General features: G+C 45.3%; 1 protein-coding gene across 2 annotated transcripts in view; it reads right to left on the bottom strand.

The window, feature by feature from the left end:
• Positions 1-15,838, bottom strand: part of Hexa (hexosaminidase subunit alpha) — a 28,046-nt gene extending 12,208 nt beyond the window's left edge. The window contains exon 1 of one of the 2 annotated variants that reach the window (XM_035443745.1): positions 15,434-15,838. In XM_035443745.1, coding sequence (XP_035299636.1) covers positions 15,434-15,686 — 253 coding nt within the window. In that variant the 5' untranslated portion in view covers positions 15,687-15,838. The remainder of the gene's footprint in view (positions 1-15,433) is intronic. The other variant, XM_027414890.2, reaches the window with a different exon arrangement.
• Positions 15,839-16,828: the final 990 nt, after the last annotated feature.

Genomic DNA, 16,828 nt, shown 5'->3' with positions numbered 1-16,828 from the left:
GGAAGCTACGATGCAAATCAGCCATGTCAGAGGACTCACTAATACCCCACTCCCAATCATTTTTCCATGATCAATTTATTTGTTTGTTTTGAAACAGAATCTTGCTATGTAGCCCTAGCTGGCTCTGAACTTGCTATGTAGACCAGGCTGGTCCCAAACTTGTGGCAATCTTCTTGCCTCTGCCTCCTGAGGGTGGGGATTATAGTTATGAATTATAGCTATGAAGCTTCCATACCATGTCCAGATTTGTTTTTCATGAAGGAGAGGTCCACACTTGGCTGCATATCCTTATCCCATTGTATACTAGCACACAGTACATAGTACTGCTCTTCAAAGCTCCAGGTAAAGGCGTTCCCATTTTGTTAAAGTCCATGAGATGAGGAACAGATGGGACAGGAGACAGGAGACAGGAGACAGGAGGTCCCAGCACCCCCCACCATGAGAGTGGGCCTCAGATGGTCTGATTTTACTGCCTTAAGTAGGATAGAATGAACCCTCTCTGTTCTTTCCTTGGGCTGTGTATATGCCACTGGCCCTACAAACCAGAAAGTCAGGGTGGGATGGCTTGACAGAAGGCAGGGAGAGTCCTCAGGACCAGACTACAATCTCAAATGTTACCCATCTCCAAGCAGAAGGGACCCAAGTGCCACAAATCATGTAAAGAAAGCCAGACAAGAGATGCTAGGCCCTACTATATGTCTACATCTCAACTCACAGGGTGCTAAGCAGCCAGTCAGTAAAGGAGTAACCTCACCCCACCCCAAACCAGAGCCAAACAGATCTCTCTCCTCATACTAATTTCTACTTAAATCACTTAGGGAAAAGGAATTTGACTCAGATGTATCATTGCAACTCCAGCCTTCAGAGTCTGTGGTGTCTTCCTAAGCTCTATAACCAAAGGGGCTACCTCTCTAAACTTTACATGCCTACAAATCCCAACTGACAGAGTACAGTTCTCTGTGACCCACACCTCATCTCTGTCTTCTTGAGCCACTCTTAACCCTCTTCATGTCCCACAGCCTCAGTGTGACTTCAGAGGGCTCTTCTGACTGTGTCCTGACAGTCAACCCAACATAGGAAAGGTCCTGGCTTCCCTATCATCTTCTGCCAAACGAGAAGTCACAAGTCACCAATGTTTAATTACCATGGTCATTGTCCTGATGGCAAAATGGTGAGCTGCAAACATCAGGCTTATCTGAGCCACCACTCAGGAAAATTCACATTTTTTTGTTAAATGTTATTTTCACCTCTCTAAACACACACACACACACACACACACACACACACACCACACACACACACACACACACACACACACACACACACACACACACACACTTGCTGTGTATAATCTGGGCAAGGGGAATGTGTCACAGACTCCTTTGAAGACCTGGTGAGAAGGAAGGCACCCCCCCCCCCCCCCCCCCCGCCCAACAATATCCCTCAGATAAGTGCTTCTTCTCCAGTTACAAACTGCTCTGTTGTCTGCCTCCAATCTTGTGGAGATGAATCCTAGCACTCCCACTATCTGGCTTTGGGATGATAGATGATAAAGAATCAATTCAGAGGCCTGGATTATACAAGCTCCCAGAGGGCAGGTGGCAAAATAGGAGGGACACTGGGTCATCTGAAAGGAAGTAAACACTGTATCATCACTGTGGCTTTCTGCCTCCATGCTGCCACTGTGGCAGACTCCAAAGAGAGCAGACACAGGCAGGAGCCAATACAGCGGCCTCTACAAGTCACCAGCACTCATCACCGCACCAACTGAGAACTGAGGTGTGGGAGGCTGGGTGTGGCAAAGAGCCTGCTCAGACAGCAAACACCTGAACATGTGCTCAGCTGGGAGGACAGGAAGCTGTCTCAGGTGCCCAGGAGTAGTATGGAGGTCAAGCTCAGGACTGGGAAAGCTGGTTCTGCTACCACCAAGCTGAGCAGGTCTTGGGCTTCCACTTCCCTGTAAACAACGGCAGGGTGGGACCACATTCCTGCTAGCAGGACCTCATGACTCCAGATGGACAAAGTTCTCCAGGGCCCTACTTCAAGTCCTCTACCCCCTACCTCGTTGAGAATCCTTCTTTCAGCAGGATTTTATTTCAGTTTAAATAAAATGTTCTCTTCTGAGCTCACAGAAGTCTGTATCCTTTTCTAACTAAAGAACTAATTGAGAAGCCGGGCGTTGGTGGGGCACCCCTTTAATCCCAGCACTCGGGAGGCAGAGGCAGGCAGATCTCCGTGAGTTCGAGGCCAGCCTGGTCTCTAGAGCGAGTGCCAGGATAGAGTCCAAAGCTACACAGAGAAACCCTGTCTCGAAAAACCAAAACCAAAACCAAAACCAAAACCAAAAAAAAAAAAAAAAAAAAGGAACTAATTGAGAAAGTAAAACAGTCCAAAGGCATCTAAGGATTAAAAGCATGGTTCTGTCCTTCCTCAGTCCTCTCACTGTCCAGCTTCCCCTTTTGCAATACCTTTATAGTACAATGCTGCCTATTCACCACAGACATGGAAGTCTGAGAACAAGGGCCTTCTCAGTATACATGTCCCACAGACAAAGTTTCTCTGGACTCCACTACACAGTTCTCCACTTCCTGTCTGCATGTTCTCTCCCATCCCTGCTTCCTTCTTTGCTGGCCAGATATGCTGGTAACTCAGCAATACTCTCAATAGCTTGTCTGTCAATTCCGACAAGCAAAATCTTTCATCTTGATCAATTTAACACCTGCCAGCTGTGCCTCAACCCTGTCTCCTGCACCTCCCCGAGGCCTCTGGGAGAGATACAGAACAGCAGGACTGTGAAGATGGCTCAGTGTTGAAGTCCTTGATGCACAAGTATGAGGAACTGAGTTCAGATCCCCAGCATGCACCTAAAAGGCCAGGAGTAGCAGGGTACACCTATGATCACAGGCCTGGGAGGCAAAGACAGGAGAATCCTGGAGGCATGCTGCCCAATCAGTGAGTTCTAGAGTCAACGAGACTGTCTGGTAAGTAGGAGAGCAATATGAATGGCCATATGCACACACATACATATACCACACATACACCCCTCAAAAACACCTGAGAAAGTTGTCTTCTGTGCTCTCTATTGCCCCCTTCTATTCTCTATAACATCTCTTTCAAGCTTGTGCCACCTTCCTCAAGTCTATAACCCAGTCTCACCTCCCTATTTCCAGCAGACTGAAAACTCCCATCCACCTTACCTTCCTCTCACCCTCACAGAACACCTGCAACACCGCACCTGTCCCTACCTTCCTCCCACCCTCCAAGGACACCTGTAACACCGCACCCGTCCCTACCTTCCTCCCACCCTTGATGGAAGAGATTTCCCTTCACCTGCACTCTGGATCTCCCCTCATAAAAATTATCCCCCTGCCAAGTCTTCAAGTAATTTCCACTGACTCTTTCCCACCAGTATTAAAGTATTTGCCATCTTCCAGGTCTCAAGTGTACACCACCTCAAACACCCACCCTTTCTCAGGTTTTCCTGCCTTAGAGAAACTGCTGAGGAAATTGCAGTCTGGGTGGTTGGGACTGGACTCAGAAGACAGGCAGATTGGAATATAAATACTGATGCTAGCTCTTTTTACTGTAAGGTGCTGGGCAGATTATTCACCAAGTCATGGTTTTCATCTGTAAAATGGGGACTGTGACAGCATCTATCTTATCCGGTAGATAAGAGGAAGGCGAATACTTACTTAACACATGTAAGTGCTTAACTTGGTATCTGGCACATGGTAAATACTCAGACAGCTGGACCTTGTTAGCCCTCTCTTTGTAGCCACTTCCTCACACTCCATCTACTCTACACTCCACTATGACCTAGCTTCCCTCAACATACCCCTCAGAAAATGTCTTCACCAAAATTCTGTGGTTCCGTAACTAAATTCACAGGACTCTTTCCAGTTCATGCATTTATTTATACATTAAGTTATTTATTGAGAGCCTACTATGTACTAGGCTTATTCACTAAGTGCTAGGGAATACAGAGGTGATTGAAAGGGACAAAAATTTCTGCTACCAGGGAGACAGTATTCTGGAGACAACTCTCTTCTTCCAGGCTGGTCAAACATCCCTGACATTGAAACAAAGTTCCCTCAACTTGGCCTCTGGTAGCATAAGCCTTTTAATCCCAGCAGAGAAAGGTGGACCTCTGTGAATTCAAGGCCAGCTTGATCTATATAGTAGGTTAAATGCTTATTCAGGGCTATACAGAGAGACCCTTTCTCAAAACAAAAACAAACCTTCCCTTGACTTTGGGGTCTCTGCTCTCCTGGTTTTCTTTCTACCTCCTTGCTGAGCATGACCCTCCTTTTCTGATGCCAGCTTTCTCTCTTCCTCCTCATTTACAGTCTCCTTAGACAATGTCATCTACTCCCATAATAAGCTCAAGACTTCCAAATCTATTTTTCCAAGCCAGTCCTTCTTGTGGAGCTGTTCAACTATACACGTCTGACTCAGCTGTCTCAAAAGTGAACTTATTTTATTTCTCTTGGCTGAGCCTCTGTCTCACTTTGATAATAGCATCGTATATTCACCCAAACAAGAAGCCTCCTCCGCCTCCTGAACACTCTCCACCTGAGTAGACTACAAATCTCAAAATAATGTTTACAGACTGCATGTCATGTGTTAAACATTGTCCTAAGCACTGAGGTTTCAACAGTTAAAAAAAAAAAGATTCAATTAAGTCTTATAACAACAAAAATCATCATTAACTCTTAGTATCATGCCACTTTCCCACCCTCAACTGGACCAGAGCCTCAATTCAGCCAGTTGTAGTTTCTCTTCTAGATGACTGTAAAAACCACCCAGGTGGTCCCTCCCACCTCTACATTGTCCTCATTCCAATTTGCTATCTTCCGGGATCTCATAGTATGAACTTGACAATCCCTGTGTAAACCCCCTAATAGGACTGAGGATTTGATTGGAGGACAGACTACTTGCCCAGCATCATAATGATCATAACACCCAAGGTTCGATCTGACCCTCAGCACAAAAAAAAAAAAAAAAAAGAAAGAAAGGAAGAAAGAAAGGAAAAGAAAAAGAAAAAGAAAAAGACCCTCTAGTATAATGGTGTCCCAAGGTTTTCAGGTGAAGCCCAGAAGCCACTGGAGACCTTATGGCTCATTTCCCTCGCTTCCTCTATTTGGGAATTCTTATTATAAAGAAGTGAATTCTTTCCAGAGCCTTGGGACTGTCCTGTCTTTTCCATTCTTTTCTCATTACAGATTGCCTCTTCCAATTGAAACAAACTTGGCATTTCTTTCACATGTTTGGCTAAGAAACAGTTCTGGTCTTCCTTTTTAAAACTGTTTTGGCCATTCCCCCACCCTTTCCTAAGAGCGCTTCCTACGTGATCATGGAGTACACAAACATTTTTCATAACACTTATCTTAACATGAGCTGTCTGTCTCCTCACCTAGGCTGTGAGTTCCTCAACAGCAGGGACCAATCTGTGTCTTTGTATTCCCAGTGCCTGATACACGGTAGTCATTCAATAAGTGTTTGCTGAAAAAATGAATGATGCTAGAATTAAAATATGCACATTTAATGCTATGGATGCATAATGACTGTGCTACATAGTCAGGCATAAATGGCAAACAGTTAACCTAGAGATTCTTTTACACACCCAAGTCTAGTATTTCTCCTAAGGCTGGGGTAAAGGTTGCTAAGAAGATACCCAGGCTTGTACAAAGCTCCTATTCAGACATGCCCTGAAGAACTCTAGCAAGGCAGAGAAAATGTATGGGGTCATGTTTTAGATGGCATTTGGTTTGGCCTCTGGGCTGGAATCTAGCAAAGTTAAGCCCCTAAGGACACCTTCCACTCTTTAATGCCTGCCTTGCCCCCACAGGCTCTGCTAGTCTCCTAAACTGTGACAAGGTTTGTTCCATGACCACTCTGTTCTTCTCCCCCTCGCACCTTTCCATTTATCACACTCTGGCCTTCCCTAACTAAGATGTATTAGATGTTATAGGTGCTGGAGCAATTAAAAAGAAAAACCTGCCCTGGGGTCCCTACACATGAGGAGCTCACAGTTTAGCAGGAGAGATAAACAATCACTAACCCCTATTGTAAGACACCTGGAAGCTAAGGCCTCCAGGATCTCAGCCCAGGACCATGGCCACCCCAATCACCAAGCGGAGGCGGAAATTTGATGCATACTGCACGAGGCTTTATTATAGTTGTTTAAGGAGCTAACCCCATGTTCGCTCGGGCCTTCCATCCATCCACCATGGCGGATGGCTAGAAAAGACAGCTCGAACCGTCTGCACAGAGATCTTATAGGGCAGAGTAAGGGGATTGTCTAGGGGTATGCACAGACTCAGGATTGGTGTGCCTCCAGGCTTGGAGGGTTTGCCCTGTGTTGATTGGTCAACTGGTTGTTATGGCCCATAAGCCCTCCTAGGGTGGTTGCTATGCTCTGCACGTCATTGCCGTGCGCTTGTCGGTGAAGCACACCCAAAGCTGTAAAGCGTAGCACCACCAGTTAACTTCTGATTGTTTCCTTGCCATGAGGCAGGCATCTGACTTCCTAGTGACTAAGACAAGGTCAGACAAGCACGTGTTCGGCTGTTATGGCTGCCGAAATGGGGAGCTGGTCCCTTCACTATGATAAGCTAAGGTAGATAGTACAGCGGTCCCTCTAGAGAAGGAAGAATGCTTCACACCAGAAGAACCTCTGGCACATGATCTGGAACCATGACTTGTGTTTGCAGAGAGGCCACCTGTGTAGTACCAGACTACACAGGGGTGACTAGGGTAGGCAGGGATCTGATTTACTTTATGTATATGAGCCTTTTGCCTACAGATATGTCTGTATCATGTGTGTGACTAGTGCACATGGAAGTCAGAAGAGGGTGTTGGATCCCCTGGAACCAAAGTCACAGATGGATATGAGGCACCAGTGGGGTGCTGGGAACTAAACCTGGGTCCTCTGCTGTCTCTCCAGCCCCCACCCCCTCAGAAGCCAACTGCCCTGAGCCTGGGGCCTCTCCTTGATGCTGATCTCCAGCAGGATTCGCCAAGATTCCTTACCCTCCAGACACTACTATCCCTTATTCAGAAGTGCACTCTCCCACCCACTGATGAAATGAATAGCTGTGAGTACTTATTCCCATCCCATCCTTTTTTATAACAATCAGTTAGATTTTTTTCTTTTTCTCCATACTTAAAAAATCTGATCTGTTGGCCAGGAGTTGGTAGCGCATGCCTTTAATCCCAGCACTAGGGAGGCAGAGGCAGAGAGGCAGAGAGGCAGAGAGGCAGAGAGGCAGAGGCAGAGAGGCTGAGGCAGGCAGAGGGGCAGAGAGGCAGAGAGGCAGAGAGGCAGAGAGGCAGAGAGGCAGAGAGGCAGAGAGGCAGAGAGGCAGAGAGGCAGAGAGGCAGAGAGGCAGAGAGGCAGAGAGGCAGAGAGGCAGAGAGGAGAGCAGAGAGGCAGAGGCAGGAGGATCTCTGTGAGTTTGAGACCAACCTGGTCTACAGAGAGAGTTCCAGGACAGCCAGGGATACACAGAGAAACCCTGTCTTGAAAAACAAACAATCTGATCTGTCCCTTCCAATGCCATCACTACCAAGAAAAAGAACACCTCCCCACAATTCTCAATCCCAGGAGAGAAATTTGGCTAACAACTTCACACAGTTCCATTAAAAACAAAACAAAATAAAAGAACACCAAAAACAAGTCCTAGTATATATTAGATTATGACATTTTTCTATTTAGCAAAAAATTTCAGATTTTTAAATACCAAGTATAAATCCACCATCATTATGTATAAATATTGAATGAATTCCATTGGAGGAATAATACTTATCTAACTCCTATTTATGACATTTGATGTTTCTAAATTTCAAACACACACCCAGGGTTCCTCTCTGTTTACATCCCTGGCTGTCCTGGAACTTGGTCTGAAGGAAGACCAGGCTGGCCTCAAACTCACAGAGATCAACAGTTTCTGCCTCCTGAGTGCTGGGATTAAAGGCATGTGCTACTATGCCCCACTATTTTAAAACATTTTTACTTTTTTTGGTGATGGTTTTACAGCATGTGTGTGGAGGTCAGAGAACAACCTGTAGGACTCAGTTCTCTCTTTCCATCATGTGATATCTGGAGGTCAAACCCAGCTTGTCCAGCTTGAGGCAAGCACTTTTACCTACTAAGCCATTTTAAAGGCCCCCATGTTTCTAAATTTTTTATATCATAGACAATGTTCTGATAAACAGGTATGTATGAAGTTTAATATTTTTTGCAAAACAATTTCTTAAGGGACAGAAATACTAAGCCAAAGATATTAAAATTTTTGGTTATGATACTTCCAAAATATTGTATTTATTTATAGCCCAAACCCACATATGTGGGTCCATTCTCCACACTCTTCCAACATCAGCCCATCTCAATCCTATCTCTGCTTCCAGGTTTAAAAAACAAAACAAGAGCTGAAGAGATGGCTCAGTGGTTAAGAACGAGCTTGTTGCTCTTTCAGTAGATCTGAGTTCAGTTCCCAGCACTCATGGAGTGACTCACAGAGAGCTGTAACTCCAGACCCACCGGATGTGATGCCCTCTTCTGGACTCTGTGAGCACCTTCACACATGTCACAGACATACACATACTTTAACAACTAAATTTAAGCATTGTTTGTAATCTCTAGCCATTTAATAATTTCATTTTTTTTTGAATTGGAGTTCTCATATGTATCCAAGGACAGCCTCAAACCTGCTGTGTGCTGAGGCTAGCTTTGAACACCCAATCTTCTTGCCACCACCTTCCAAGTCCTGGAATTAGCAGTTTCATACCACCATGCCTGGCTAGTTAATTTTTTTTTAATTGATATATGAAGCTCTTTCTAGATCTTAACCTTGCCTCCTTTATTTAAGCCCGGAGCTAAGCAAGTTTAAAGCAAGTGCTCTGCCACTGAGTACTTCCCAAGAAATTAGAGCTATGTTTTTAAGATCCAAGTATTCAGCCTATTTTGTTCACTTTTTCCTTTTACGTTGTTTTTGGATTTTGATGTTTTCTCTCTCTCTCTTTCTTTTTCTTTTTCTTTTTCTTTTTGGTTTTTCGAGACAGGGTTTCTTTGTGGCTTCGGAGGATATCCTGGAACTAGCTCTTGTAGACCAGGCTGGTCTCGAACTCAGAGAACTGCCTCTGCTTCTGCCTCCTGTGTGCTGGGATTAAAACGCTTGGATTAACACCCAGCAGGATTTTTATATTTTGAAACAGTGTCTCCTGGTAGCCCAGGCTGGTTTCAGACTTGGGTAATCCTCTTGCTCAGCCTCCTGAGTGTGGGATTACAGATGTAAACTACATGCCCCTCTTGTTCTTTAATCTTGGTTTCTTTTAATTTTTATACAGTCAAATATGGTGGTTTTTTTCCCCATAGCTTAGAAAGGCCTAGGAATGTAAATCCCCTCTAATGCTTTTATTTTAGAGAGTTTGACCTTTAGATACTTAATCTACCTAGAATTTACTTTATGTTTGGCAAGAGATAAAAATTTCACTTTTTCCAAACGTATATCTATCTTCCTTAAATATTTACTGATGGATTAACTCTTCACTATTGACTCAAAAGAGTCTTTAGCATATGTTAAGTCCCCACATGAACTCTTCTGTTGTTGTTCCAGACAGGGTTTCTCTGTATAGCTCTGGCTGTTCTAGAACTCACTCTGTAGACCAGGCTGGCCTCGAACTCAGACTTTAACCTGTCTCTGCCTCACGAGTGCAGGGATTAAAGAGATATACCACCACACCTGGCTTCACACATGAACTCTTGATGGTCATTTTCCTGGCAATTTTATGGTCAAAGAAAATATATAAGCCCTTCTAGTTCATTTCATCCTATATTCCTATAAAGGTTATTTCCTTTTCTCTGCAAACCCATTGGCACGTCAAATCACCCTTTCACAGCTACTTAACTCCCAATACCATTCACTCTTTTCATTTCCTTCCTAGCCATAGCCCTGTTCCATCCAGAACAATGCCACTTCCCCTGCAACTGGTTCTGATAGGAAATGTGTCTTCTCTCATCCTGGAGCTGAGACTTGGTGCTACTTCTAGACCTGGCTTCCATGCTGGTCTTCTGTGGCTCAGGACAGCTGGCTGTAGCATCTGCAGTCTCTCTCATAACACTCTGCAATTCCCTAGTCACTTTGGTATGTACATCTCCTGCCCTGGAGTCTCATGGCTGTCAGATGATCTGAACACCCAGGAGGAAGAATTAACCCACGCTCTGGCTTAGCAGTTTCCAGTAACATCAGTAATGCCCTCCTCCTCAACCAGCCTCCAGTCACCTGCTGAACCTTCCCATCTCTGGAAATAGCCAAACTCGTTTCCCAAGCTTTATTACCACGAAAAACTGGCCATCTCCTAAGAGACCTGTTACTGGACACATCCAAAACCAGACTTACAGTCAATCAGACTAGGTCACCCACCCCCACCCTCCCCCATCCCAGTCTTGGTAGATTCCTTCTCTATTCATCCCTTAGCACTTCCTTTTCCCTTCCTCTATCTTTGTAATCAGCAGCAACATGTGAGCATGAATATCCATGCCACCAAACGACAAATCAGAGTCGTCTTTAGCTCCCTATCCTGACTCTAGACGTCCAAGCACATCTCAGAACTCTCTGGGCAGTTCAGAGAAGCAACGACGCTGCAGCCAACAATCCAGTCCATCTATTGTTATCACTAACAACCACAACTGCCTTCTCTGCCTCCAAGTCGTACAGCCACCGACGCCCCCATGCAGCCAACTTAGCCAATGCAACCTACGTGACAACCCTAGCTGCCCTTTCTCTAATGCTCCTGCTTCCTATTGCTCCTTAGGCAGCTTTGTGACTTCAGAACTTGCTGATCTACCGGAGATGTGTGCACATCAACTGCATTGACCTTGAGTGAATAATGCTCAAAGGCTTCTTACCCAGAGGCCCTTTCCACAAGCTGTTCTCCAAGGTGGAATACCCCCATCACCAACTCCTACTTTCATATCTAATAAAACACCTAAGAAAAACCTTTCAAACTTCACTTTGCCCACCATCCTTATACTTGGATCATGTTTTCTTCTGTATTCTCAAATCATTTGCACTTCAAATATCACAGAAAAAAATACACTTTATTGTATGTTTATAGTCTCACTTTCAGGAACTGTAATTTTTTTTTCACAGCCGACCTCAAATTTACTCTGTAGCTGAGGAAGAGGATGACCTTGATCTTGTGATCCTCCTGCCTCCCACTACTAAGTACTGGGATTATGTGTGCCACCACACCCACTTTGCGATTAGGAGGGAGCAGACCCAGGCTTTGTGCATGATCAGGACGCATTCCACCATCTCAGCTATAGCCCCAGGCCATCACTGTAAATTATTTAGAGATAAGAGATGTTTGATTAACATAGTCTTTAGACTTAGCACTATTAACTAATTATGGTTGATTAATAAGCATTAATTGCATTAAAGATAGAAGGAAGGAGGGTGGCTAGAAATACTTCTGGAAAATGATAAATGGAGCAGAGAAAAAACATTCATGACCTGAATGGTAATGAAAAGGAGTTAGCAGTTAGAAGTGACTATTTGAAGTCACTAACACTAAGTTTTAATCAGAGTTTAATTTCCCCAGAGGCTAAGAGTTTTTCAAATGACTAATTGTCCTGACAAAGATCTTTATGAGCATGACAAGAATGCAGTGAATGGAGGAAATCTTGGTAGACAGATAGATCTAGATGGACTCCATGAGCTGTGTAACACTGGCCATCATTCTGCCTTCAAGTCTCAGTTCTGAAAACAGGACTAACACCATCCCACAGAGCTGGCTAACAAGACACACCAACTCTTAAGTGCCATCGTTCATAAATGCTCATTTCCTTGCCCTTTCCACTGCCCTTCACTAAGTCAGTTTTCCCACAACAAACGGTGTGGCACTTTCCCAGGAGTTCCTGGAGTGGGTGCCTTAGAGTATAACAAGCCATTTTTCAAGGACTTCTTCCACTACCATGTGATGGCAATACATGGCAGACAGCCTGACAACTTCAACATAGCAAGGGACCTGGATTTGAGCTCTGAATCTGTCTAATGTAGGCCTGCAGTCACAGTTAAAGGAACACAGCCACAAACGTGTGCTCTTAGCACCATTACTGTAAAGTCAAGGTTGAATGGCAGGGAGGTTTGAAGGTTGCACTGTGTCTGGTAAGCAGGCTCCCCATCTCCATCCCTAAAGTTTTACAAAAGTAACAGGCTGCTTTTGATGGCTGAGCTGCAGCGCCCCTACCCCTGCACTTGATCACACAAGTTCTAAAAAGGAACTCCAGCCATGCCCAAGCCCATCCAATGGGCATACAATAGTTAGCTGGGGAAACTTAATCACAATCTGAGACAGCTGTAAAAAACAAAACAAGGACAAAAACAAAAAGAACACTTCCCTGAGCATTGGTGGCATTTGCTACAGCTAGGGACAGAGAAGAAAATTCAGTATGTTTCTCTAGGAGAGTGGATTTTTGTGACCTTGACCTTCTTCAAGGTCACAAAAATTCTTTACATGTGCACATACCTTTCATGTCTACATACCCAACTGATTCTCGTGAGCTGCTCCAGTTATCAATAGCTCCACAGTGGTGGCGAAAGCTCCTAATCAGACTGGTTAAACACTTATTCATTCATTCATTCATTCAAAGACAAGATCCCATTAAGTAGACTGGCTGGCTTGGACCAAACTATACAAACCAGTCTGGCCTAGAACACACAGACATCTGTCTGCCTCTGTCTTCTGAGTGCTGGGATTAAGGTATGTGCCACAATGCCTGGCTTTGTGGCAACATTTGTTTAAACATTTTCTTGAGGGTGAGGGGAATCAAAGTCTCTTAACTTTTAACAATAAAAAAAAAAAAAAAAACTACAACATGTGCAAGCATGAGACCATGAATCCCAGACAATGAACAGGGTCAGCTGGCCAACCCGCCAATGCCCTCGATACTTTTCCTTTTGTCTAGAAGGAAGTATGGAGTAAGGAAGTAGAAGGAAGGCATCTCAGGGTCATCTCTATTTTTTCTCTTTATTTTTTTCTCCTTCAGTCAGACCCAGAAATTTGTACATGCTAAGTAATCTACTGTTGAGCAGCAGCTTCAGCTCCATTTTATTTTAAACATCAAGTCTTCCCCACTATTATGCTCTCCTTCAAAGAGTACAATGACATTCATGGCTGTTTTTGTTTTATTACCCCCTGAATGGCTCAAAGTGCCAAAGATAGAAAACAAAACACATGGGGGCAGGGTGGGGGCAGTAGGGGTGGGGTTTGGGAGTGGATGGGATGAGGAAGTAGCAGAAGTCTGGAAATTAAGCTCCTAAGTATTCCTAGGATGAGTAATGAATACACAGTGTTTCATATTCCAGATCTTCCAAAGCACATAGCCTTCAAACACAATATCCAAAGGGCAGAGAGAGCAAGTATAGCTCAGAGAAACAAGACTCAAAGATGTCATACACCAGACCCCAAACTAGCCATACACACACCAGGAAGTTGAGCTTCTCAGGCTCAGAATTAGCCAGAATTATTGTGAAAACATTATGATTTAGGTAGTAATAAGGCAAGCCACACACACAGCCTGTTGAAGACTACAGGCAAAAACTAAACCCAAGGCCCGAGAGTTCAAAATGAAACATATAATAACTATATACTTTGGCACTCATCCAAATACAGTTGATCCTAGTACCTACCTCCCCTCCAAAGATACTTTCATAATTTTTCAGTATATACCATTCCATTCTTCACATACCCCACTACAAATGGCATCATAAAACATTCTTCCTCTTTGAAAACAGTAAACTTAAAGGCAACCCAGTCTTCTACATAAATAAAGCATCAGGCCACTTCAGAGGGAGAAGCTGTTGTTTGCTTGCTTTTAGGTAGGGTCTCTGTTAGCCCAAGATGGCCTCAAATTCATTATGTAGCCAAAGATGACCTTGAGCTCTTGATCCTCCTGGCTCTACCTCCTAAGGTTTTTATAAGATGCAGGGTACTGAACCCAGGGCCTACTGCACTCTACCCACTGAGCGGCACCCCAGCCCCCTAAAGTGGAGAGTCCTAATCATTACTTCTTCTAGCCTGGCTGCCTGACCTTAGCTGTTTCCTTCCTGTATTTCCAAGATGCATTTTGCATTTCCAATTCTGTGACAAAAGCAGCCTGGGTTGAGACTACAAGTTGGAAATCTTGTACTCCTCCAGCTTTCTGGAAATCAGACTCCACTCCGAACCTGAAACTTGCAATCGCCCTCATTTCAATGGTGTTAGAAAGACACAAGAACGGTGATAACATCTTGCAGGCTGTGTCTGGGAGGGTGCTTCTAGAAGAAGTTTTAATTCAGGAGGAACGGCCCACCCTAATTGTGGATGGCATGGACTTACATGCTGGAAAAAAAAAAAACAAAACAGAAAATGGAGAAGTGGTCTTCTCTTTGCTCCTTGGCTGTTGTGCAATGTGACAAGCTACCTCAAGCTCAGGCACTCATGAAGGACTACTTCCTCCCACGGTTCGCCAAAATACAGCCTTTTTTTAGTCACGGCAATGACAAAAGTAAAGAAGGCAACCTTACACCAAACAGCCCTTTAAACAACAGAACCAACAAGCCCACTATGTTACAGAGACAGTTAAGAAAGAAATGGCCAAAGGAGGCATTTTAGAAGATTCGGACTATAATGACCTATACTACCAGCCACTTGTTTACTACCCGAGAATGAACAAATCAAACACTGCTGCTGGCTGCAGGAGAACCAGTTACCTTGCATTCATTCTAGAATAAAAGGGCTTGGGAGGGGGCAAGTTTGCTCTGCTTGGCATCTACAGTACTCAGGGCCACAAGGACAGGCATTCCAACACTGTTTACCTTCATCCCTTGCCACTTCCCTCATCCACCGGTTCATCAGTGTCAGGCCTACACTTTAAGTTTGGTAGCAAGCCTCTAGGTCAAGTTGCCTCTGCCTAGGTACCTGGAAGCTCACTGCAATGTGTTCTATGATTTCTCTCATAATGGAAACATTTACTAACCAATTTATGTGCCAGACATACCCTGAGTTCCACTAGGCAGCCCTAGTCGCTGCTTCGCAAGGACCCACTTGAGCATCACCTAAAGAATCATCTGAAATGTCTACTGGCAACCTATTGTCAATATTTTGACAGTCTGACTGAACTGTGGTATTACAGCAGGCATTTTTTTTTTAAATGAAAACCTAAATACAGCCCAAGAGAAAGATTCGAGATAAACTTAGATGCCAGAAGTCTGATTAAATAATGGGGTGAATGGAGAAGGGGCTAGGCCAGGGAGGCTGGGTAGCCGGCTAGAGAAAAAGCAAGGGGAGAAGGGGAGTGGGAGGTGACTGGCAGGACTGGGCAGAAACCCGGCCGGGGCAGATGACAGAAGGCGGCTCCTTCGGTGGGAGGAACGGGTTTGTGACTCACTTGAGAAGCTGGGTCGGGGCCAAGAGCCGGAACCGAAGAGCAGGTTACGGTAACGTCGAAAGGCCTCGTCAAGGACGACGCAGCCCGCCTGCGCGGCCGAGGCGGCATGGTACCGGAACTGGAAGTTGTTGGGGTACAGGGTGTAGCGCCGATGGTAGGTTTGGATGTACTGGGGCCAGGGCCACACCGCCGTGGCCGAGGAAGCCAACGCCGCCGCCAGCAGCAGCGAAACCCAGAGCCTGCAGCCTGCCATGGCCCACCGGCGAGCTCCCTCAGAGCAGGCTGAGCCCACGTGAGGGCCCGGTCAGGTGAGCCGCGCCCGCGTGACAATCGAAGGGTCACGTGAGCGCGCGGGAAGCTGGGCTCGACCCCGGCGATCGTTAGGCTACTGATTCCACAGCTCCCGGCCTGCAGTGCAGTGAAGGAGCAGCAGCCCTGTCCCGCCCAGGCCTCTGTAACCCTAACCTAGGGGCTGGGCAGGGAAGGACAGGCGCCGCCCCTGAGTTTGGAGAACCAACAGTGCCTTGGAAAAAGCAGAAGGAAAAGCCAAAGAGTCCAAGTCATGTGGCACAAAGGGCACTTAACAACATTGTCATCTTAGATAGGAAAAAATGTTTGGAGACACTCTGCCACCAGAGGGGACCACTTATAAATATCCTATTTTACTACCTACCCAAAACTGCCCCCTCCTTTCACACACAACTCCACATCCCCTGGTGTGTCTTTAGTGGAGGCAACAATATATTGCTGGGACTTTGGCTGCAAGATGGAAAATGACTCCAAATAATAACCAGGGTCCTGGGCCTCCAGGAGACATCATAGGAAGCCGAAGAACCAGGGCTTTGTTCTGGGGGCAACTGAAAGGCACCCCAAAGTCGTGTGTTTTAGAAATTGTATGTGGTGGCTCCTGGTTGTGATACCAGAATCTGTGAGGGTGAGGCAGGAGGATTGCTGTAAGTCTGGCCAGCCTGGGCTATCTAGTGAGTGCTAGAGCCAGATATGTTGGCTCAAGCCTGTAATCCAATACCCAACAGCTCAAGGCAAAAAGATGGCTATAAACTCACAGCCATTTTTCACTTAGAAAATTGAGAAGAACTTTTTAAGAAATTTCTCTTGGCTGGGAGTGTAGCTCAGTGATAGATAACTTTCCTAGCATGCATGAGAACTTGGGTTTAGCCCTCATCCCTGAAGTGAGTAGAAGGAACAGTGGAAGAAAAGATGGCCAGGTGGTGGTGGCACTGGCCTTTAATCCCAGCACTCGGTAGGCAGAGGCAAGCAGATCTCTGTGAGTTCGAGACCAGCCTGGTCTACAAGAGCCAGTTCCAGGATAGCCTCCAAAGCCACAGAGAAACCCTGTCTCGAAAAACCAAAAATAAATAAATTAATTAATTAAAG

Source organism: Cricetulus griseus, chromosome 4, assembly GCF_003668045.3.
Source record: "Cricetulus griseus strain 17A/GY chromosome 4, alternate assembly CriGri-PICRH-1.0, whole genome shotgun sequence".
NCBI classification, from domain to species: Eukaryota; Metazoa; Chordata; class Mammalia; order Rodentia; family Cricetidae; genus Cricetulus; species Cricetulus griseus.
This window is presented reverse-complemented; position numbering and strand designations above follow the sequence as displayed.